We start from the raw sequence: 23,157 nt of genomic DNA, 5'->3' as shown, positions 1-23,157 counted from the left end.
TCTGCTATCTTTGTCCCTGAAGGATACCTGCCTGATGTCAGTCTGAGCTCTCCTTTATGAGGTGACTCTTTGAATATACGGGGGGTCAGGGAGCTGCTTGAGGAGAGAGTCTGTCCTTTATAGGAGCTCAAGTGCTGAGCTGTGAGCTCCGTTGTTCATTCAGAGTTTCTAGGCAGGTACGTTTAAGTCTGCTGCAGCTGAACTCATAAACCCCCCTTTTTTTTCCCCAGGTGCTCTGTCTTGGGGAGTTAGAGCTTTATTTATGAGCTTCTGTTGTGCTGCTGGCATTTTTCAGGGCTGCCCTGCCCAGCGAGGAGGCAGCCTAGTCACTGTATGCCTGCAGAGGCTTTGCTGAGCTGCTGTGGGCTCTGCCCAGCTGCCATGTGAACTTCCCTACAGTCCTGTTTATACTGGTATAGTTAGAACTGCCTCGACAATGGCAGCCCACCTCTGTAGTGGAGGACCCTCTCTGTAATGGCAGGCTGCCTCGGCAACGGTGGGCAGCCTCAGCAATGGCGGACTACCTCTGTAGTGGTGGAGTGCCTCGGTAATGGCAGATGCCCCTCCCCCACAGAGCTGGACCATCCCGGGTTCAGCTGTGCTTGCTGTGAAACTCTCAATCCGGAGCATTTCAGTTTGCTGTTTTTTTGTGGGGGTGGGACCAGCCAAGCCTGATCACCCGGCTCCCTGGCTCAGAGCCTTTTTTTTTTTTTCTCCCAGGTATTCCAGTTGCCTGTTGAAAAGGCACTGGGATCTGTGTGATTTCCTGTGTGGCAACCCACCACACAGGCTGAAATAGCCGCGCTGAGATTCGTGGCACTTTTTTGCCCAGGAGTCTCCTGGCCTGGCTCCCTGTTTCAGTCCCCTTTTCTAACAGTTGAATGGGCGACTCTGTCTTCCCTGAGCTCCAATGGCCAGCTAAAACAGTACCCGGACCTGTGTATTTTGTACGGAGAACCGCCGTGCCGGGGGCGCCGGCAAAACAGCTGCACCGGCCGGGCCGGCCAAAACAGCCGCGCTGGCGACCCATGGGACTCCTCCGCCTGGGAATCTCCTGGTCTGTGGGCAATAAAAATCCATCTGGAAATGCGGCGTCCACTCACCCTCCACGCTTTCACTGAGAGCTGCAATCCTGAGCTGCTCCTAATCCACCATCTTGGATCCTTCCCATCTTCTTCTTCTTCTTTCTTCCTCTTCCTTCTTCTTTTTTTCTCCTTTAAGTTTTAGAGACAGGATCTTGCTGCATCACTCAGGCTGGAGTACAGTGGCGCAATCTTGGCTCACTGCAGCCTGGACCTCCTGGGTTCAAGCAATCCTCCTGCCTCAGCTACCCAAGTAGCTGAGGTTAAAGGCACATACCACCACACAGGGCTAAATTTTTTTTTTTTTTTTTTTTTTGTAGAGATGGGGGTTTCATGTTGCCTAGGCTGGTCTTGAACTCCCAGCCTCAAGCAATCCTCCCACCTTGACCTCCCAAAGTGCTGGGATTACAGGCATCAGCCACCGTGCCCAGTCCTTCTTTTTTTAATTAACCTTTTTTTTTTTTTTTAAGAATAACTTTCAATTTACAGAAACATTGTGGAGATAGTGCAGAGTTCCCATAGACCCCTCACCCTCACTCACATTGCTTTACTACAGCACACACATTACAACCAAGGAACCAGCCCTGGTGTGTGACTGTGAACTGAACTCCATGGTTCGTTAGGATTGCACTGGATAGTTTTCTCATGAGCTCTTTTTGTTCCAGGATCCCCTCCAAGACACCACAGTATGTCTAGTCATCATGCCTCCATAGCCTTCTCTGGTCTCTGGGAGTTTCTTAGACTTTCCTTGTTTTTAAGGTCTCAACAGTTTTGAGAAGTTCTGGTCAGGTATTTGGTATAAAGTCCTCAATGTGTGTTTGTCTTGGGTTTGTCTCATGGTTAAGACTGGGCTTAGGGATTCTGGGGAGGAAGACCACAGAGACCAAGTGCCACTCTCATCACATCGAGGGCACGTGCTGTCAACCTGACTTCACTGTGGATATTGCCCTTGATTACGTGGCTGGGGTCATGTCAGCCGCCTTCCTCTCCTGTCAGGATGCGTTTCCTTTCATGCTTTTGAGAAGGAAGTTCCTTGGAAGGAGCAGGAAGGTCTGCTCTGCCCGCCTTAGAGGGGATTAGCTAATGAATTACTTAGAGTTCTGGGCAGGACATTTGTCCCTTCTCTGCCATTTTTTTATTTCTATCCCTATGGACTCATGGATATTTATTTTCTATTTAGGAATATAATTCAATACTGCTGTACTTATTTTGTTGACCAAATTGTTTTTGCTCTGGCCATTTGAAAGCTCCTTCTGCCTGGTATCTGTGTCCCTTGCCATGTTCCCATTCTTTTATTTTGGGGCATGTCCTTCCTTCTCGTAACATAGATGCTCCAAGCGAATCGTCCTGCATATTCTCTGCCTAGTCCTAGTCCTAGAATGAGTCATTTCTCCAAGGAGCCGTGGTTCCTTTTATTGAAGAATAAATAGAAAAACCAAGATCTGGGCACTGTGTGGATTATTCTGTTTTGAAGGCTGTGTCCTAATGAGAGAATATTGACAGCAAACTCGACAGCAAAAAATCCACCCCTGCAGCCGCTCAGAGGAACAACTCTTGTTCATTGTTAGGAGTTCATTAGGGTTGTGTTCTGGTTTGGAAAAGTCAATGTCATTAGGGTCTGCAAATATTTGAAGAACACAGCACGTCATGGTCACCCGGGAGGCATGTTCTGAGCTGAGACTACTCTGGGTGAACTCATTAAAATGACACTGTTCCTGAAATACTCCTTGTCAAGGGAACTTCTAAAGCTTCCTGTTTTTTGAAATGGACTGGTTAAATGTAGTCTGATTATTATGATAGGGCTCAGTACTTTGCTTAGGGAGAGCTCACCTGCAGATAGGTACTGTAGCTTTTAATAAACACCATACCCACTTCTAAGTTAAATGTATTCCTTTCTAAGTTACAGATATACCTAAGTTATATGTGCAAGAAATACCCACTCGTTGAAAAACTTGCTGAAAAGTGAAGTGGCATTTTCATACTGCAAGCATGGAAAGAGCTTCAGAGATTTCAGGGAGGGAGAGAAAGGAGGCTTTAATAAATATGGCGTTCCTCCTCTTTAGTTACCTGTGATCGTTCAAGCCCCAGATCAGACTAACAGCTTCCAGTTCCGATAGCCCACGAAGACCCAGTCTGGGCTGTGGGTGTATGTGGTTGGAAACTGAAGAAGCACCTCTGTTGGCACATGGCTTTGACAAGGGGCATTTAGGGTGTGCTCAGCACAGAGACCCAGATAAAGAATAGAGTGACTGAGTGGTGCCAAGTCGGATCATACTGTGGAATTTTAGAAATGGAATATTGAGCCACCATCCCAGGAAGCTCCTATTAGAAATCCAACAGGGCTGGGTGCAGTGGCTCACACCTATAATCCCAGCACTTTGGGAGGCCAAGGCGGGTGGATCTGTACAAGGTCAGGCGTTCGAGACCAGCCTAGCCAATATGGTGAAATCACATCTCTACTGAAAATACAAAAATTAGCCGGGCGTGGCTGCAGGTGACTGTAGTCCCAGCTACTCAGGAGGCTGAGGCAGAAGAATTGCTTGAACCCAGGAGGCAGAGGTTGCAGTGAGCCAAGATTGTGCCACTGCACTCCAGCCTGGGTGACAGAGCAAGACTCCATCTCAAAAAAAAGAAGAAAAAAAAAAAAGAAAGAAATCCACCAAACCTTACTTAACACCGTGGTTGTGTTCAAGGTACCAGAACTGTGGTTGCCGACACAGCTTGGCTGACACTGATGTCAACGTGATGTGGGCACACTCACTATTATTGTGTCCTCAAACTGGACTTCCCGCTCCAGAGATTAACTGATCTTCCACAAGACAAGAAAACGCCTTCGGGCGAACATGACCCATGTGGGGACCCCAGTGCAGGGAATACCTGGCTTGTCTGCCACAGAGGCCCATTTGCGCCATCTTTCTCTCTGACGTGCAATTACACCCTCCTTTTTCCCTGGTTCCTTGAACAGAAGAGCCACTTTACAAGGATTTTGCAAAGCCGAGAGAGATTGCAACATTTGTGTGAGGCATTATCTCACATTCAGATCATTGCTGGCTGCAAAATAAATACAGCACACTAATGGTTCTCCTGGAAGCTTAAGTTTTTTTTAGCAGTATGTGGCCTAGGTCTCTCTAACCCTTAGATAAACACAGAATGGCTTACTTTCTGCAGGTTCTAAGGCACAGACCAAGCCCAGACTGTAAGGCAGTCATCCCTTAGTTCAGTTCTTTACAGTTTTACTGCTATGGGACATACTGGGGGCCCAATATAGAGCAAAGCTGGAAGCAGGGATGACCCACGTGTTTGTGGGGGTGGGATATGGACAGGAAAATAGTGTTCCAACTCCACTCTCAGTGTTGTTTCGAACTGTAACATGAAATTGCCGCCATCAGGGCTGTGACTGTGTGCGATGTCTCACCGTTGCAGGCTAGTAGCTTCGCACTGGAAAAAAGGTAACAGGGCCACTTGTCCAGGGCATTCAGATGATAAAGTCCCTGAGCATCAGGTTGCTAGACCGAAGGAAGTATTTTTTCCTTCATGTCAGAAATGGGGTGTGAGTACTGTGATCAGGCAGCAGGATTAAATGACAGTACCTCTGCCATTTTTGAAAAACAGTGGAATATACTTTCCCAGATGCTGAAAATACATGGCGGAATGGCTCTATTGCACTTAAAAAGTGAAATATATTTATAATAGCTCTCCAGTGTATTTCTTGAATATGTCAACATGACATAGTAAATAGAGCTTGCCTAAATCCATGAAACAATGTACTCAGAGCCTAAAAGAATGTCATATTCTAAAATTTCAGTGTTCTGTTCTGACACTATTGTAATTCATTTTAGAATGTATTCAGTTTTATTTTAGAGAAGAATCACTTGCATTTTAAGAAAAGGAGATAAATAGTTGATGAAACTGGCAAGTTTTTAACAGGATCTTCCAAAGTTATGTTGTTGCACTTTTAAATTCAGATTTTTAAAATCAGCACCAAGTTTTGCAAGTAAGTTCTGTTAGGATTGTTACTCACAGTAGCCATGTCCCCAGCCCACCTCTTCCAGCGCTGCTCACTTCCCCCCATCCTTTCCTACTCCCGGAGGCACTCCCCAACTCTTGATGGATTATGACTGCAATAAACGCTGACGGCTGAGCCCTGATTCCCTTCCTTTCTCAAACAGCTGTAGTTTTTCCTGGACTTAATAATTGTCTCAATTATCATTTTTCTTAGCCTTCTGTGTACTTAACACTAAGTTATTCCCACACTTCCCTTTCGTGGTATAAATCTCAAGTATTCAAGCACATTAGGTAGCTAGCATCTCTCCGAGCCTTCTTCTCCCTGCTCCGGGGAAGATCAGCTGACCCGTGGGCCTATCGCAGCCTTCACCTCCGCCCCAGAGATTCCCCTGGCTTTTGTCTTGTGCTTCACCCATGCCTTTCTGTTTTCCGCTCCACAACTCACTTGCATTGGCAGAGCAACCCCCACCAATAGCCTCTTGAAGAAGTATGTATGGGAGGTAAAACTTTTAAGGCCTTGAATATTGAAAGTATTTTTCTTTTGAAACGGAGTCTCGCTCTGTCGCCCAGGCTGGAGTGCGGTGGTGTGATCTCGGCTCACTACAACCTCACCTCCTGGGTTCAAGCAATTATCATGCCTCAGCCTCCCAAGTAGCTGGGATTACAGGTACATGCCACTATGCTCTGCTAATTTTTGTATTTTAGTAGAGACGGGGTTTCACCATGTTGGCCACGCTGGTCTTGAACTCCTGACCTCAGGTGATGTGCCTCCCTCAGCCTCCCAAAGTGCTAGGATTACAGGCGTGAGCCACCATGCCTAGTCGAAAATATTTTTTTTTTAAACACACTGGAGTGATAGTTTGGTTTAGAGTTCTAGAGTAGAAATATCTTCATTTGAAACTCATTGCTCCTTGTCTTCTAGCTTTCGGTGCCATTGAGAAGTCCGAGGTTGGAAGCTCATAGGACCGTCTCTCCGTCCCCAGTGGTGTGCAGTGACGTGCCTTGATGGGGCTTTTCTTGTGCACTGCACCACCTACCCCAGATGGGCCCTTTCAGTCTGAAACTGGTATCTTTCAGTCTGAGATTTACGCTGTCCCCTTTTCTGGAGCTCCTGTTATTTGGATGTTGGACTTTCGTTTCTTTAACTGTTCTCCGGTGCTGTATTTGCACGCCTTCGTGATTCTGCTCTGTCTCCGTGGCAGGCTTCCCTAAACTTATTGTTAACTTGTGAATTTTCCTTTCTTAGAACTTTTTTGTTCTGTGAATGCCTTCTTTTTTTTTTTTTTCTGAGACAGAGTTTCACTCTTGTTGCCCAGGCTAGGGTAGAATGAAGTGATCTCGTCTCACCACAACCTCCACCGCACCGCCCCCGCCACCTGGTTCAAGCGATTCTCCTGCCTCAGCTTCTCAAGTAGCTGGGATTGCAGAAGGCGCCACCATGCCCAGCTGATTTTTCATTTTTTGTAGAGATGGGGTTTCACGGTGTTGGCCAGGCTAGTCTCAAACTCCTGACATCAGATGATCCACCTGCCTCGGCCTCCCAAAGTGCTGGGATTACAGGCGTGAGCCACTGCACCCAGAGTGAATGTCTTCTTTATAGCATTCTCCTTCTGTTCTTGTTTCATGGGTGTAGTTCTTCTCCCATTTCTCTGGGAATATCAGTGGAGAAAAGTTTTCCTTTTCACTCCCCCGCCCGCCACCATACTGTCTTTGTTTCTTCTTAAATTGTAGCTTTTTCTTTTGTTTTGAACTCCTCACATTGAAGGACTTTGCACAGTCTGATTTTCCCTGGTTGGCTGCTCATTTTGATAAGTGGGGCACTAGTTACTAGTTGCAGTAACTCTGCCTTCTACCCCCAAGCCCACCCCATTTTACCTCATCTAGAGACTATTAGTTGGTTGGCAGCTGTGAGCACCAGAATGAGATTTATCACCTGCGAGGGCCTCGCTGATGGCTGGTCAAGTGGAGCTGCTTCACTGGGAGACACTAATTTTCAGGAACTTTACGTCTTTTCTCCTGGGCTGGTCAGACTCCTCAGAGACCGTTTCTGGTCTCCTGCCTGGGAAGAACTCAACTAGTTTCCCATGTTCTGGAAGCACAGAAGAGGGAGGAAGGCAGAACATAGAAACTTCACCTTTCTCTTAATCCCCCTGTTTTCCATGTACAGATGGAGTATGCCCAATCCAAAAATCAGAAATCCAAAATGCTCCAAAATCTGAAACTCTTGAGCGCTGACATGACTCTCAAAGTAAATGTTTATGGGAGCATTCTGGACTTCGTATTTCGGGATTAGGGATGCTTAACCTGTAAGTATAATACAAATATTTTAAAATCTGAAAAATTCAGAGTCCAAAACACTTTGGTCCCAAGCATCTCAGATAAGGGTTACTCAACCTGTAGTAACTCTGCCCTCAGCCATGCCAGGTACCCTGCTGTTGTACCTCATTCAGAGACTCAACTCCTGCGTCCTGTCAAATTCGGGGAAATGTCATCACCAGCTGCGCAGTGGGAGCTGTGGATGGATTGCTAAGTCAATTTCCACCATCCCGCTTTGGACCCTGCCTTCACCCCATCTCCGGAAGGACCGGTGCCACACTTTCTAATCTCTGGGGAAGGGAGGTGGGGAGAGAGCTCCCCTTTCCCCCTCAAGTTTAGGATTCCCTTTTCCTGCATTCGTTACATCAGTTTACCACCTGCCCATCTGCTTTCCAGAGTTTACCACCTGCCCATCTGCTTTCCAGAGTCCCACATTCTGTCGCTGTCTCATCTCTTCTCTTAACTAGACCTTGAAAGGTTCGTAGGCTGATCCTTCCTCTAAATATTAATATTTCCCTTTTCATTATGTGTGCTGATTCTATGTGGTTCTGTAGACATCCAAATACTTTCAGGTCATTTTTTATTATTTGTTAAAGCTGTAAAAATTATATGAATAAACTTGTCCACCCGGCACTGACTGAGCTGTGTGGCAGTCTCCTTAAGCCTTGCCCCAAAGCACATTGGTTCTGAACGGGCCTGCTCACCCATTCAGAAATGACCCACTCTTGGAGAAGCCACATCTGCTCTGCTGTGGGGGTCTCCTGCGGGTAGCCATGGCACATGGACCAGGGCCTCTGTGGTCAGGAGAGGGCCAAGCAAGGAGGTGGCAGCTCTGGGACCAGCATGCCCGCCACCCAGTCAGGCCGGTTGTCCCTCTCACAACTCTCCCAGGATCATGCCATACGTGACCGGCTCATTTCACTCGCTTACACCTTTTCCTCACAACCCTGTTCAATGTCTTTCTCCCCCAGCTCTGTTTCGTGATGTTTTGGACACCCAACGTGTCCGAGAAAATCTTGATAGACATCATCGGAGTGGACTTTGCCTTTGCAGAACTCTGTGTTGTTCCTTTGAGGGTCTTCTCCTTCTTCCCAGTTCCAGGTAAAGAAAAACAGAACGAAAGAAACATTCCTGTTTATCCTGATGCCTCATTAAATCTTTCTTTGGAAATATTTGCAATCGTGTCACCAACACAAATGTAAAATTTCACTGTGGCTTACAAAGATGCAAAGACATTAGCCAGTAGGTTAAAAGTTCGAGAAGTATATCAAACAGGTATAACTTGTTTTTACTTTATTTTATTTTATTTATTTTGGGATGGAGTCTCACTCTGTCACCCAGACTGGAATGCAGTGGCACAATCTGAGCTCACTGCGACCTCTGCCTCCAGGGTTCAAGCGATTGTCCTGTTCAACCTTCACAGGCACCCACACCCACACCCAGCTAATTTTTGTATTTTTAGTAGAGACAAGGTTTCATTATATTGTCCAGGCTGGTCTCGAACTCCTGACCTCAAGTGATCCGCCCACCTTTGCCTCCCAAAGTGCTGGGATTACAGGCCTGAGCCTGGCTGTATAACTTGTTTTTAAAAGTGCAGTGATTGCAAAAATAGTAAAGAAAGTAGACCCAAAATTGCCCTCTGTCTTGATTGTGGTGGTGGTGGTACACAAATGTGTTCACGTATTAAAATTCTCACAACTATGCACCAAAAAGCCAGTTTTACAATATGTTAATTTAAGCAGTGAAATCAAAAAAAGAAAAATAGAGTGAGCTTATTGCTAAGGCCTGGAACTATACAACGAGAAGGACTGCTGGAGAAAGGAAGACTCCAGGACAACTTGAGGCCAGATGGTGGATGGTCAGAAAGGAACCGCCCATGGCTGAGACAGAAGCCAGCTGGAAAGTTATTACACCAAGCTGATATAGTGGCATGAGGTATACTCTACAAGAATGAGGTCGTTCTAGGTTAAATGAGAAAAGCAGGTTGCAGAATGGTTGATTAGTATGCAGCCATTTCCATAACAAATATGTAGCACATGTATGTCTGTATCATCATATGGATGTGCTAAGTGCTTGCATAGCTACATTGTTTTTCTATAAGTAACTCACCAAGCTGCTAACAGTGGTTGCCTGTGGGAAGCAGGCCAAGGGCCTGGGAAGTCACCACTGGGAAGAGGCCTTTGCACTCTAGTACCAAGTGTGTCACCTGGTCAAAAATCATTTTCCCAAAAAGATCCACCTAAATCATTAAACTGGGAAGCCAGAATCTACAAAGCCACAGTGAGTTTAAGAAAGGAGCCATGGGCTGGGTGCAGTGGCTCACGCCTGTAATCCCAGCACTTTGGGAGGCCGAGGCAGTTGGATCACCTGAGGTCAGGAGTTCAAGACCAGCCTGACCAATATGGTGAAACCCCATCTCTATGAAATACAAAAACTTAACCATGTGTGGAGGTTCATACCTGTAATCCCAGCTACCTGGGAGGCTAAGGCAGGAATTGCTTGAACCCAGGAGGCAGAGGTTGCAGTGAGCCAAGATCATGCCACTGCACTCCACTCTGGGGGACAGAGCAAGACTCTGTCTCAAAAAAAAAAAAAAGAAAGAAAGAAAGGAGCCATGGAGCCCAGGTAGGCCAGGGCTGACGGGGTGGCCCCTGCTCTTAGGCCTCGCAGCGTCACTTTCTGGACTGTGACAGAAATGGAGAAATGGCTGGAAGATCACAGCACCAGGACGGCATCTGGACTTTGTTGGGTAGACACAGGGTGAACCAAGCTCTGGAAGGTGCCACCACCTAGAAGAAGCTGCACTCGCAGATTGAGACACATGCAGTTAATTTCCTATGGCTATGACCAGAGGAGGGGCCTGGAGTGCCCAGCTGGGAGCAGGTTGTAGCTGGGTATGCAGTTTGCCTTTAATCTCCATTGGACTCCACTTCCTTGCCTGTAAGATGAAGGCTTCCAGGCCCTGCCACTCTTTGCAAGCTGTTGGATTTGGACCAGCCCAGTTAGCAGACACCTGGGACCCTGACACTCTCCTTTGGTCAGAAACCTCAGTGGGTCTGTCTGTCTGCCTAAGAGAAGAAAATGAGCCTCGTTAAAATTAATACAAGGCTTCCACCAGGGGGAAGGCAGGACACACTGTTAGGCCAAGAAGATGGCAGAGGCTTCCTTCCAAACCAGCATATCCTGGAAAGGAGTTTTTATCCCAGGAAGGAGTACTTTCTCCTCCAAGAGCCTTTGCCTGGTACTGTCCACAGGGACGTCAGGCCCTGCCCTGTGCTTTCTCAAGCCTTTCCAGTTTCAGATTAAATCTAGATGCTCAGGTCCTTCTTACTGACAAGGGCCAGCCCCGTGCCGTCCACAGTTCCCCGCTGGCTACCCACGGCCCTCCTGCAGCTCAGAGATCCAATAAGGAGGCAGGGCATGGGGAAGCCATGCAGCCCGTTGTGAGATGGCAGCATACCAGAGGAGAGGCCGCACTATTAGGAGAAGGACCAAGGGAAGGGCGGAAGTGGTCAGGACCAGCCCAGGGAAGGCACAGAGGGAAGTGGGGACATGCAGTTTCCTCCTCTACCCACCACTCTGTCCCTGTGCCTTTGACCACAGGCAGGGAAGATGGCTTCTGGTGCCAGCTTTTCTGCTCACCCAGCATCACACTAGAGCCCCGTCACGTTGCCACTTTTGTCTGAGTGTTCTCTTCTAGGGGTGGATGATCAGAGGGTGAGGCTGGGTGGGCGTGGGGACAGGATTAGACAGGAGCAGCCAGGCTGCCTGGAAGATACCGTCCCAGTGGAGCAAGGAGCCTGCCTGCCCCCAGCAGTCTAGACCCAAAGGGCTGTGAGGAGGCTAGCCCAGAGTCTGGGCCCATGTTCAGGAGCAGGGATTGGGAACCCTAGCAGGAAGACGAGGTGGCCAGGGTCTCAGCAGCAAAGCCAGGGTCCCAGGCAGCCCCTGGCTCTCCGACGTGCTGCCCAGGGCCAGAGGCAGCAGGATGGGGAGGGGATGCAGGCACGGCTAATGAGTTCTCTGCTCCCCTACAGTCACAGTGAGGGCGCATCTTACCGGGTGGCTGATGACGCTGAAGAAAACCTTCGTCCTGGCCCCCAGCTCTGTGCTGCGGATCATCGTCCTCATCGCCAGCCTCGTGGTCCTGCCCTACCTGGGGTATGTGGTCCGGGAATTTGGGGCTGTGGGTCCTTCTGCCACTTAAATACTATGTCCAGAGGTCTAAGATCTACATTTCCATGGGAAATCCCCAGGCATGTCTAGATCAGAAATTCAGAATGATGTCTGCCCAGGCACCAGGTAGAGGCTCTGGGGATCCCTTCTAGAAAGTGCTTTTGGGGTCAGGCCCAGACACGAGTAATAGCCACTGAGCTCCTGTTGGGGCACAGCCTGCCCTGCGCGGGCACTAGCGTCTGCTGGATGTGACAACCAGAAGAGAGGAAGGACATGGTCCCTGTGCTTGGGGAGCTCCCAGTGTCCTGGGGAGGGTGGGAAGCGCTGTGGGATCCATGTGCAGTTCGGAGGAGGCAGCCCAGCCCTGAGTTCCTAGTTCCCCTCACACATTATGTTGTTAGCTGCGGCCCTTATGAAGCCAGCCGATGGAGAACGCTGCTGGTCTCGGCTGTCTCTAGGTTACACTTACTTTCCTGGGTTTTGGCATTGACGGTTGTGCCTTGATTTGGCTTGAACAGACAAATCGCCTTTGTGTTCTCATCTGCAGGGTGCATGGTGCCACCCTGGGCGTGGGCTCCCTCCTGGCGGGCTTTGTGGGAGAATCCACCATGGTCGCCATCGCCGCATGCTATGTCTATCGGAAACAGGTGAGACAGTCGTGGCAGGAGCCAGGAGCGTCCTCCCAGGTGCATTGTCCCAGGTGCATCCTCCCGGGTGCAAGAGGGCCTGTGCAGCCGCTGACCAGGGTTGGATGGTGGCGCTCATCAGTGGGGGATCCTTGGTGACCTTGCCTAGTCTCATGGCTTAGAGCAGCTGGAAGCCTAATGGGAATGGGGTAAGAGAAAAGGGAAAAGCTGAAGGCAGCGAGTAGAGACAGTCCCTTTCAAGACTTTTGCTCCAAAGGAGAGAGAGGTGCGGACGTGGATTTCAGAAGGCCAGTGAAGATGGGGTGAAGTTTGGCCTGTGGCTTGCTTCAGGGAATGACCTGCAGAAGGGCAATGCTGCCAGTGGGAGAGGGGACAGTGGGACAAACATGGCTGTGTACACAAGGACTGGGCAGCCCAAGACAGGAGCTCAGGTGGCATCTCTGGTCACGCCGGAGCAGAGATGCGGTTGGAGAGCTTGTGCCAGTGCCTTTCTGATTGCTTATTTATCTCAGCGAAGTAGGAAGCCAGATCATCATCTGAGAAAAGGGAGGTGTTAGAGGGTGGAAGAACGAGGACACATGAGTGGGGAAAACAGTTGGTCAGGAGAGTGGCTGAGTGAACGGGCCAGGGCAGCAGGGTGACGGCTAGGCCTCTCAGAGGGCCTGCTTATGGTACATGACATACATCCTAGGACACTGGCTGGCCCCTGCCGTTGGGCTCCCCCAGCCGTGGCAGCTGAGTGGTACGGGCTGAGATGGTAACGATCTGAACCGCAGCACAGCTGGGGCTTTGCCTGGCAAATATAATGAAAGAAAAGCAGGGTAGGGAAATGATGGTCATTACGGACCACGTCATGTAAGCTGATGAGGGAGGGAGAGGACATTGAAAAGGTGGCCACAGTGAAGGGATGATAGGATCCGTGGATGGGGGACCAGCGAGGTTGGCAGACAGAGGACAGTGTCCTTGCCTTGGCCTGTTGGTGGTGCCAAACATGTCCATAATGGCAAGGTCTGTGGTGACCCAGGAGTGGCTGAGGTGTGCTGGGGCTGAGAGCCTGATCCCTGAGAGGCCATCTATTGTAAGGGCAGGCAACATGGCAGGGACATGACCAGGAATTAGGACAGTGAGTGGGAGAGAATGACAGCAGACCTGGAGCTGTCCCAGAGGTGACTAAGGATGCTGTACAAGGTAGAATATTCTGATAACGTGAGATTCCAAGCTTGAGACTTTAGGGAGGAGGAAGGGAAAGCAGTCTGCAGGTGACTGTGAGGAGTTGGGGAGAGCGCAGCCCCCACTGGAAAGGGCAGCAGGGGGTGGGTTATCTGAGGCAGGGTAGTGGGACACGGTGTCCTCTGAAGTGCCTGCCTAGCTCAGTGCCAGGCACACAACCAAACTGCAAGGAACACGCTGACCTAAGATACAAAAGAAATGAGGCCACCCCAAGCATAAGAAGGTTTAAGCTGGCGGCGAGGGGTCCCCTGAGACCCCGGTGGTGTCTCCCTGCTGATGGTTCTGCTGTGCAGTGTCCCCATCCACAGCCCCACACTAATGAGTCTTCTTTGGTCTAGAAAAAGAAGACAGAGAATGAGTCGGCCACAGAGGGGGAGGACTCCGCCATGACGGACATGCCTCCGACAGAGGAGGTGACAGACATCGTGGAGATGAGAGAGGAGAATGAATAAGGCACAGGACACCATGGGCACTGCAGGGACAGTCAGGATGTCACTTCAGCATCATCTCTTCCCTCTCCCATCGTGTTTTGTTCCTTAATTTTTTTTTTTTTTTGGTAATGAAAGAGGCCTTGATTTAAAGGTTTCGTGTCAATTCTCTAGCATACTGGGTATGCTCGCACTGACGGGGGGACCTAGTGAATGGTCTTTACTGTTGCTATGTAAAATCAAACAAAACAACTGACTTCGTGCCCCTGCTTCACGAAAACCCAAAAGACACAGCTGCCTCATGGTCGCCGTTGTGTCCTCCTCCCCTGGACAATCTCCTCTTGGAACCAAAGGACTGCGGCTGTGCCAGCGCCTCTCGGTCACTGCGCACAGCAGGCCACAGACTCTCTCCTGTCTCCTTTCATTGCTCTTAAGAATCAACAGGTTAAAACTCGGCTTCCTTTGATTTGCTTCCCAGTCACATGGCTATACAAAGAGATGGAGCCCCAGTGGCCTCTTAAATTTCCTCAGAGTTTGAAACCATCTGCTCCACACGTGCAGAAGGAGGGCAGCAGGCTGCAGCCCGGAGTCACCGTTCACACTGAGGAATGGAGACCTGTGACCACACCTGGCTGACGGATGGGTATAATCTCCCGTAGAAAGGTTTGAAATGGCACGGGGGCAGCAAACTGACACGGCTGAACGATAGCATTTCCCTTTGCATTTTCCTAGATCTGAGCAAGCTGTCAGTTCTCACCCCCACTGTGTATATACATGAGCTAACTTTAAGTTGTCACAAAAGCGCATCTCCAGATTCCAGCCCCTGCCGCATGACTTTTCCTGAAGGCTTGCTTTTCCCTTGCCCTTCCTGAAGGCCGCGCTAGAGCGTGTCACATGGAGCGTTCTAACTTTGCATTTTAGTTTTTACAGTGAACTGAAGCTTTAACGCTAATCCAGCATTCTAATGCCAGGTTGCTGTAGGGTGACTTTTGAAGTAGATGTATCACCTGGCTCTGCCATCCTTAGTCATAACTATGCGGTACAGGTAATTCAGAATGTACTATGGTACTTCCCTCCCACACCATACGATAAAGCAAGACATTTTATAACGATACCAGAGTCACTATGTGATCCTCCCTGAAATAACGCATTTGAAATCCATGTAGTACAGTATATTTTTCTAAGTTTGGAAGCAGGTTTTTTCCTTTAAAAAAATTATAGACACAGTTCACTAAATTGTTGATTTAGTCAAAATTCCTAGACTGAAAGAACCTAAACAAAAAAATATTTTAAAGATATAAATATATGCTGTATATGTTATGTAATTTATTTTAGGCTATAATACATTTCCTATTTTCGCATTTTCAATAAAATGTCTCTAATACAATACGGTGATTGCTTGTGTGCTCAACATACCTGCAGTTGAAACGTATTGTATCAATGAACACTGTACCTTATTTGCAGCGGTTTTATAAAGCCCATCATTTGCATCTGAATGTAAGACTCGGTAAATGACAGAACTATTTTTCATTATGGGTAACTGGGGAATAAATGCGTCACTGGAATGGGAACAGAAGTGTAAGCTGGAAGGGCAAAAATTGGAAAGAAAAACGCAAGCCTTTTGTTTCTACTGTTTTCAGTGCTGTGTGATCATAATTGTTCCTCATAGAAAAAAGAATGCAAGGGCATAAAGTTAGCTGTGAGCATCCCAGGGACGTTCCTGGGTACCCAGTGCCGATGGGGTGTGCCCACATGGGGACATGTCCTTGGCGTGCTTCCTCAGAGTGGCTTTTCCTCCATTAATATATACATAGTGCTGAAAAATTAAGATGCATAGCTGCTTTGCAATGGTTTCAGAGGCAGATCTGAGAAGATGAAAAAACCATCTAAATGTATCAGCTTTTTTAAAGGCCATTACTAGAAAATTAAACAGCAGTATTTTTTAACATGTGTGACTCTTTTATGCTTCTGGGGTTGGAGCTTAAAGATACAAATTGAGAAAGGAGGCTGGGCACAGTGGTTCATGCCTGTAATCCCAGCACTTTGGGAGGCTGAGGAGAATGGATCACTTGAGGTCAGGAGTTCAAGACCAGCCTGGCCAACATGGTGAAACCCCGTCTCTACTAAAAATATAAAAATTAGCTGGGCATGGCTGGCGGGCACCTGTAATCCCAGCTACTCAGGAGGCTGAGGCAGGAGAATCACTTGAACCCAGGAGGCAGAGGTTGCAGTGAGCCGAGATGGCGCCACTGCACTCCAGCCTGGGTGGCAAGAGCAAAACTCTGTCACAAAAAAAAAAAAAAAAACCAAGAAAGCAAATCCTTTCCCTCTAAATCAAGGAAGGATCAGCAAGGGCCTCTTCATTATGTGACAAGGACATGTAATTCCAGAGACCCCTTCAGTGATCAAGATCAGTGGGCCGTAATATTTGGTTAGAGTTTCTGAGAACACAGGAAGCAATGCCACACTCGGGCCACCACGGTGGAGCTGATTTTGCAGGACTTGTTCAAAGCTTTCACCTTAAAGCACGTGATCCTTCATACATTTTCTTCACTTGGGCTGCTTAAGTCACAGCCTAACAACTTCTGAAACAAAACTGAGAATTAGAATATTCCCCTGCATTTGTTTGTTCTAACCGGGTCCCATCATCCAGCTAGACATGAGAGGAGAGCAAACCAGGGAAGGGGAACTTTCTCCTTCCCACTTTTCAGTCATTAGGGGCAACCTTTTGACTTTTGGGACCAAAGAAACGTTCCCCCAAAACGTTTATTTTTCACTACAGGACGCTCAGCTGACAGCTGCGTTTAAAAGGGCACCGTGCCTGTCAGATTCTCATGTCAAAGACCATGGAAAGACCAGGTGTGACTTTCTCAAAATTGGGTGATTGCTTGTGGATGAATACAATCTAAAAATACAGGAATACAAAGTAGTTTTTCATTTAGATGCAGAAAAATAGATTTGGACAGCTCAAAGCATAGAAAATAGAGTGTAAGGGTTTTCTCTGAGTAAGCCAAGGCTAGAGCTCCTCCTTTGGTGGCCTCTGTTTATTTGAGGGGCACAAGGGAGGTCACTCTCAACGTGCAGTAGCCATTTGTTCTGTACTTACAGGGATCTCAGTGGCAAAGGGTGTCAGTGACGCGCAACTAAGCAAAAAACTAGACGAGGCTTGCGCTCGGAAAGTCATGGTAGGACTGGACTGGCCAGCCACGTGGCTCAGGGAGTACTGAGGGATTTGCACATTGGCAGGAAACCCTCCCCTATTTGGGATTAATTGGGGCATGGAAGGCCACTTGTTTGCATTTCTGGGTAAAAAACAGTCATGCCCCATGACTGCCTGCATCAGGTTTGTCTTGTGCCAAAGTTACTGTTCCCTTATTTTTGTTTTGCCTTGATTTTCAGCATTAGCTGGTAGTTTGGCTTCAAAATGTCCTGGATAGCCGATTCCCTAAGAAACTGAAACATTTAACATTGGTTTAGGATGTATCAGATAGGGTCAAGTAAAGCTTCTTTACAATAGTAAAAGCACTTTATACTTCACTCTCTGAGTCTTCCCAATATAACCTTGGGAGGTGCAGGGGCTAGGGGGTCCAGGATAGAGAGGCCTGGCAGCTCCCAGGGTAGTGACAGAGCTGGGCCGAGTTCTCCAGACGCCAGGGTGCATCGCAGCGTGGCCAGCTCAGGAGTGCTCACTCCCAGCCCTCCTAATCTTGCTCCAGGTTGGGATAAACATTACATATCACAACTGTCAGAAAATTTATTCACTTGTATCTTCAGAATAAGAAGTATGAAATGTTAACAACTCCTTGCTCTCTTGTTCCCCATTTGGGGATCTTCTGGAGGGAAGGGGCATGGGGAGAGTAATTTTTCTATACCCTTGGTTTCTAGATACACATTAATATCAAGACTCAGTAGCTGACTGGATTTTTTTTTTCCTTCAAATTGAAGTGGGAGAGAGTGTGTGTGTGTGTTGCAAACTAGCAAGTATTTATAGTGTTGTAATTACATTTCCTTGAGAAATATTTTCTTGTATTTAAAATCTTTCTACTTCAGTGACTCTCTTAGCACAACAGTGCCCAGGACAGCATGTGCCAGTTAGTACCAGCTCTGCAGGTGAGCTAACTTCTAAACTTACAATGACGTCTTCATCAAACCAGTGCACAGTCCGGGAAAAGGGATCCTTTATGTTCTAAGTTCTGCTCCCCACCTTTTGGAACCAAAATTGCAATGGAGTGTGAGGAAGGGTTTTGAAAAATGCAGTGTTGAGATGTCCGCATTGCAAGTTCAGCCAGTTCAAGGCCAGCAGCTTGTGCCTGCATTCTGTAGACAGCACCCTCACACACAGCCCTCTGACAGCTCTCGTATAAAGCACTCGAACCGTAGGAAAGCATGTTTTTGAGCAACGTGTTGGGTAACCATTCGGGATACTCCTCTGTGTGGTTATTTTGAATCTATTTCTGTCACTGAAGCAGCAAAAAACATCATGTGACTCATCAACTGATCTAAACCACACATAAAACAGGATGTAGAGAAAAATCTGAAGAAAAATGTAAAAGGGCCTGTTGCCTAAGGCAAAATGTCTAAAATCAAGCAAATGTTCAAAATGAGAGAAATTACATTGTGCAATCAAAATAACCCAAACTCCACTCAGAAGTCAGAAAAGTCACAAATATATAGTATACTATCTGATCTCAAAAGGGAAAAATGAGATGGTGAGACCTTAAGACTATTTTCTTCTCAAGAGGGGACATCAAATCTATTAACTTGCAACTTTCTGCTAGGAAGAGCATCAAAGGTGGGCCTCCTAAATCATTTTTGAGAAATCTCTGTCAAGTGTTCCAGGAGAATTATAGCCAGTATCTTTTAAAATATTTCATTTAGTGATAACGTTTTTCTCTGCTTCATTTTGCAATCAACCAGGGTCTCTAAAAGACTGCATAAGATACATGCACTTTTATAGATGGCTGTCAGATACACATAGGTTCAGCAAGTGTTTTTTATATAGTACCTGTTTTTAAGTTAGGCTGTGTAACTTGAATTGCACTTTACTAACAAGACTTGACATTAGCATCTACAATATGTTTATGAAAACAAAATCACACAAGAACTAGGCACCCTTTCTCTCTCCAAGACTCTAAGTGGTTTCCTTAGGTTAAATAAGGGGAGAGAAAGGGACAGACCAGCTAAAAATGGTTGTACCACTCACTACAACCTTGTGGAAATTCTTACTATAAGATTTAGAGGCAATGTTCCCTAGGAATGAGCCAGGACAAGAAATGGCACCTTTGGAGTTGGGGAACATCACAACCAGGTAGATGCTGGTTCCCTGAAGTTGGGGCCGTGAACATCCGGGGACCCACTGTTTGAATAAACCAGCTACTGAAAGCTAAGTTCACCCTTGTGTAACAAAGGTACAGGGTACGCATCCACACCAATCACCCAGCACTCCACAGCACTGGCCATGTCACCTTGCAGCAGGCCCCTCACCCAAGCGCTACCACATCCACAAGCCTCGCAGTGGAAAATGCGCTGCTCCTTGGATTCAGTGAGATATTTTGGTTGCTTAATGACATACTGATCAGGGAACTAGCTAAAGCTACTAGGACCAAGGAGCTAGTTGAAGGGCTTCGGGAAAGTGGACAGAGCCACACATGCGATTCTATTCCTTGTCGACACTCATTCATTTAAGGAGTGTATTCAAGCTGGGAGCCTTGGCTTCCATGTCACTCACACTTCTTGGCCTCACCTCACTCATCTGTCCAATAGGAGGCTTGAGCCATTACTGCTAAGGCCCCTTCCTGGTCTAACATTCTGTGTATGGCCTAGGATTTAGAACATGGTATGAGATCCTACAATGGAAGAATAAAATTACCTCAGTCTTCATTTCAGATCTGAACATTAGCAGTGATCCAGATTTTTCATTTTTTTTTTTATAACAAAATGAAGTGTGCTTGGAATCATTCCTCTACATGGGCTGTGGCTGTCAGCTCAGGTTTGTCAGTTTCACATCAAAACTGTGGGTATGATTTAAACTATTGAAACCAATCACGTTAAAATGTTTAGCTGGGCACAGTGGTGTACATCTGTAGTCCCAGCTACTGGGGAGGCTGAGGCAGGAGGATCACTTGAGCATAGGAGTTGGAATCCAGCCTGAGCAACAGAGCAAAACCCCGTCTATAAAATACAAATATTTGTGTAGTTTTTGATTAAAACTGACTATAGAGGTCAGTATAAAATATATGTCACATTTAAGGAAGTGCTGTTTATGTATCTAACAGATGAAGTTTTTTGCATTGGTAAGAGCATTTATATATACTTTGTTTCAGGTTTATGGATTTGTATTCACATATTGTCAAATAGGTTTCGTACTCTAATTTTACTTTAAGTAAAGCTTAAACACTTGGCATACAATTGAGATTGCTTTTAGTTTCTTGGTTGTTTTATTCTAACCATGCATCTGTTTACTCACTGCAAAGTTACTTGGTTTCCCAATCCTGATTACAGTTTCCCTTTTTATCAAATTTACCTGAGAAATTAACATTTTGCCCTATGTTTTGGTTGCTAAAACTGCTAACCACTGAGAAATTTCTCTAAACTCTGTCTTACTTAAATATACTGATTTCTTCAGATTTTATTGTTTTAAAATTACTTTTACTTCCCATAACTTGAGTAATACTGAAAATATTCTCTGAACCCTCTCTAATTTCTCTACATACCTCCTCAAATGAGAATGCCAAAATGAGGTAAGTGTTCGGTGAGTCTGAGAAGAATCTCCTACTCACATCTAAGAGATTCTTCTTTTTCTTAGTCTTTATGGGAAAAGCAAGTCTTTTTTTTTTTTTTTTTTTTTTTTCTGTGAGGCAGAGTCTCGCTCTGTCACCAGGTTGGAATGCAGTGGCACGATCTCAGCTCACTGCAACCTCCGCCTCCCAGGTTCAAGCTATTCTCCTGCTTCAGCCTCCTGAGTAGCTGGGACTACCAGTGGGCGCCACCACAACCAGCTAATTTTTGTATTTTTAATAGAGACAGGGTTTCACCATGTTGGCCAGGATGGTCTGAATCTCCCAACCTCATGATCCGCCCACGTTGGCCTCCCAAAGTGCTGGGATTACAGGCATGAGCCACTGTGCCTGGCCAGCGTCCCTCTTTTCTTAAAGCATCACTTTTTAATCTCAAAGATGGCTCTAATTTTTTTAGCTCCTCATAAGACATTGTAAAAAGTGTTTCATTACATACCTGTAGTCAGTAAGATTCTAGGCATCCTACAGACTCACTAGGGATTGCCTATTTCCTTCCTTACTGTTCTTTTGTTAAAATTCCAGATCTCAGTCCTATCTCCACTGTGCGTCCCTCTTACTGCCCCTAAAACCAACCAGGTTTTTGAAGTCTTCAAAAAGAGCTTAGCTGCCCGCCACAGTGCATGGGCTACACCATGGCCTCAGGCCTAGCTATCGTGTCAGGGTGTGTTCAGTTCCTGGTTGCCTTAGACTGTGCTGGCCTCAGCATCATTCACTGTCCCTGTGGGGAGTGGTACTGTTAATACACGAGGGGCAAATCTATACCCACCCCCATGCTTTCCCCTGACATCTCCGTCTAGAGGAGGCACATTTACCTCCCACCTGGAAACCTCCTCCACAACCCCCAACCGCCAGTGGAGCCCCACCACTGCCATCAGTCCTGCCTCCTGATATCTCTGCCTTCCATGCTTTCCTCTTTATCCTCTGTAGTCTCACTGGCTTAGCACAGGGGAAAATCATGGTGAATTTCCCAAATATTGTGGAGAGAACCATGCCTCCTTCTAAGCTGTTTTTTTGGGTTTCTGACACTATTAAAGGCAATGCTAAGGTGCAGAGAAGGTTGGCATTGCTTATATTTGTAATTCTGCTCCCAACAAGCTCCAGGTTTTTTACCTGGACAATATAAGATAGCAAATACCCAGTTCAATACACTGGGCTTTGAACAAACTGATTACCCAGTTCAATACACTGGGCTTTGAACAAACGGGAAAAAATAAATCAGGAACTGTGAGTCCTCATTCTGTCTCCTGCTTATTAGCTGTGACTCAGGCAAGCGACTAAATGTCTCTGGATCAGTCTCCTCTCCTCTAGAACAAGATCTTTTCTACACAGTTCTAATCTATTGCGACATCAGGATTTGCAGAGTGACCAATGGCAGTTCAAGAAGGTGGAGGTGCCGTGTCTGCTTAAGCTTCCAAGCCACATGGCAGGGCTTTGGCCAAAAAATCAAAGCACATTACTGTGGTCCACTTTCAACAAGGAAAAATGACTAGAGACTAGAGCTTTTATGAAACGAAACAACTGCTTATCTCAGGTTCAGAGATCCTTGATTCCAAAGACCAAAATAGAATTAACAAATGCAATCATTATTTCCAAATTTTATACTATACACCTCAAATTCTTACCGGGTCTTTCATCTGTCATCTTATATACAATAAAAGCTCTCTTGGTCTAAAGGACATGGCTGAGGAGAGCGGCCTCTATCTCCACTGCCCCTGGCACCATCCAGGCAGATGCTTGCAGTCCACATGTGGTCTGAAGTAAAGAGCGTTTCCTCCATCATGCCAGCAAGGCCACATCCTAATCTCACCCAGTTCTTGTCTTTCTCCCAATGCCAACCTGCCCAATACTATTTTAATTCCATGCTCTCCAGAAAAGTATACAAACAGCTGGCAGGCCCACTTCCACCTTCGCTGGGAATCCAGTCCTCACACACCCAGGTTCCCTAATCTGGGCCTATTTCCAGCTCCAAATACAGCGTTGATGCCCAAGTCTGTTCTTCCAGCCCTAAATTGTTCCCAAGCTTCGGACCAGTCACTGGGTGTTTCCAGTCACCTCCCAACATCTCCTTAGGGTCCCAGAGGGGCTGTGGCCTTCAACCCATCCCTGCATACTCCTTCCTCACCCCTCCCACACTTTCTCTGTTATCTCCCATCTAGAGGAGTCATGGGGCACCCACCCAGAAACCCACTCCATGTCCTACTCCTCTTAGTCCTAAGTCTCTAAGTTCTGTCAGTGTTGCCTCCTAGCATCTCACTCCCACTCCCTCCTTTTCCTCTTCAGTTCCAGCAGCTTGGCTCAGGAGCTCCTGCTCACCTTGGGCTTGGATGATACCGAAACCTCCCTCCAGAACCATCTCCCTTCGCCAGGCTCAAGTATTCCCTTGGACTATGATGGAAATGCCATCTCCTGGAGTTCTGCAGCATGCAACCCACACATCCACTCCCAGCAGCCTGGGATGGTTCTAGAAACCCTGGCC

At 47.0% G+C, this 23,157-nt stretch overlaps 1 protein-coding gene across 1 annotated transcript in view; it reads left to right on the top strand.

Moving 5' to 3' along the window:
• Window positions 1–20,296, top strand: part of ANKH (ANKH inorganic pyrophosphate transport regulator) — a 174,202-nt gene extending 153,906 nt beyond the window's left edge. Inside the window, exons 9-12 of the mRNA XM_012475254.3 lie at window positions 8,375–8,504; window positions 11,441–11,564; window positions 12,127–12,226; window positions 13,795–20,296. Coding sequence (XP_012330677.1) covers window positions 8,375–8,504; window positions 11,441–11,564; window positions 12,127–12,226; window positions 13,795–13,908 — 468 coding nt within the window. The 3' untranslated portion in view covers window positions 13,909–20,296. The remainder of the gene's footprint in view (window positions 1–8,374; window positions 8,505–11,440; window positions 11,565–12,126; window positions 12,227–13,794) is intronic.
• Window positions 20,297–23,157: the final 2,861 nt, after the last annotated feature.

The sequence above is a fragment of the Aotus nancymaae genome, unplaced genomic scaffold (genome assembly GCF_030222135.1).
Source record: "Aotus nancymaae isolate 86718 unplaced genomic scaffold, 86718_ANA_hifiasm-v0.15.2.pri h1tg000014l, whole genome shotgun sequence".
Lineage (NCBI taxonomy): Eukaryota > Metazoa > Chordata > Mammalia > Primates > Aotidae > Aotus > Aotus nancymaae.
The sequence above is the reverse complement of the archived record's forward strand: the minus strand, read 5'-3'. Positions and strand labels throughout refer to the sequence as shown.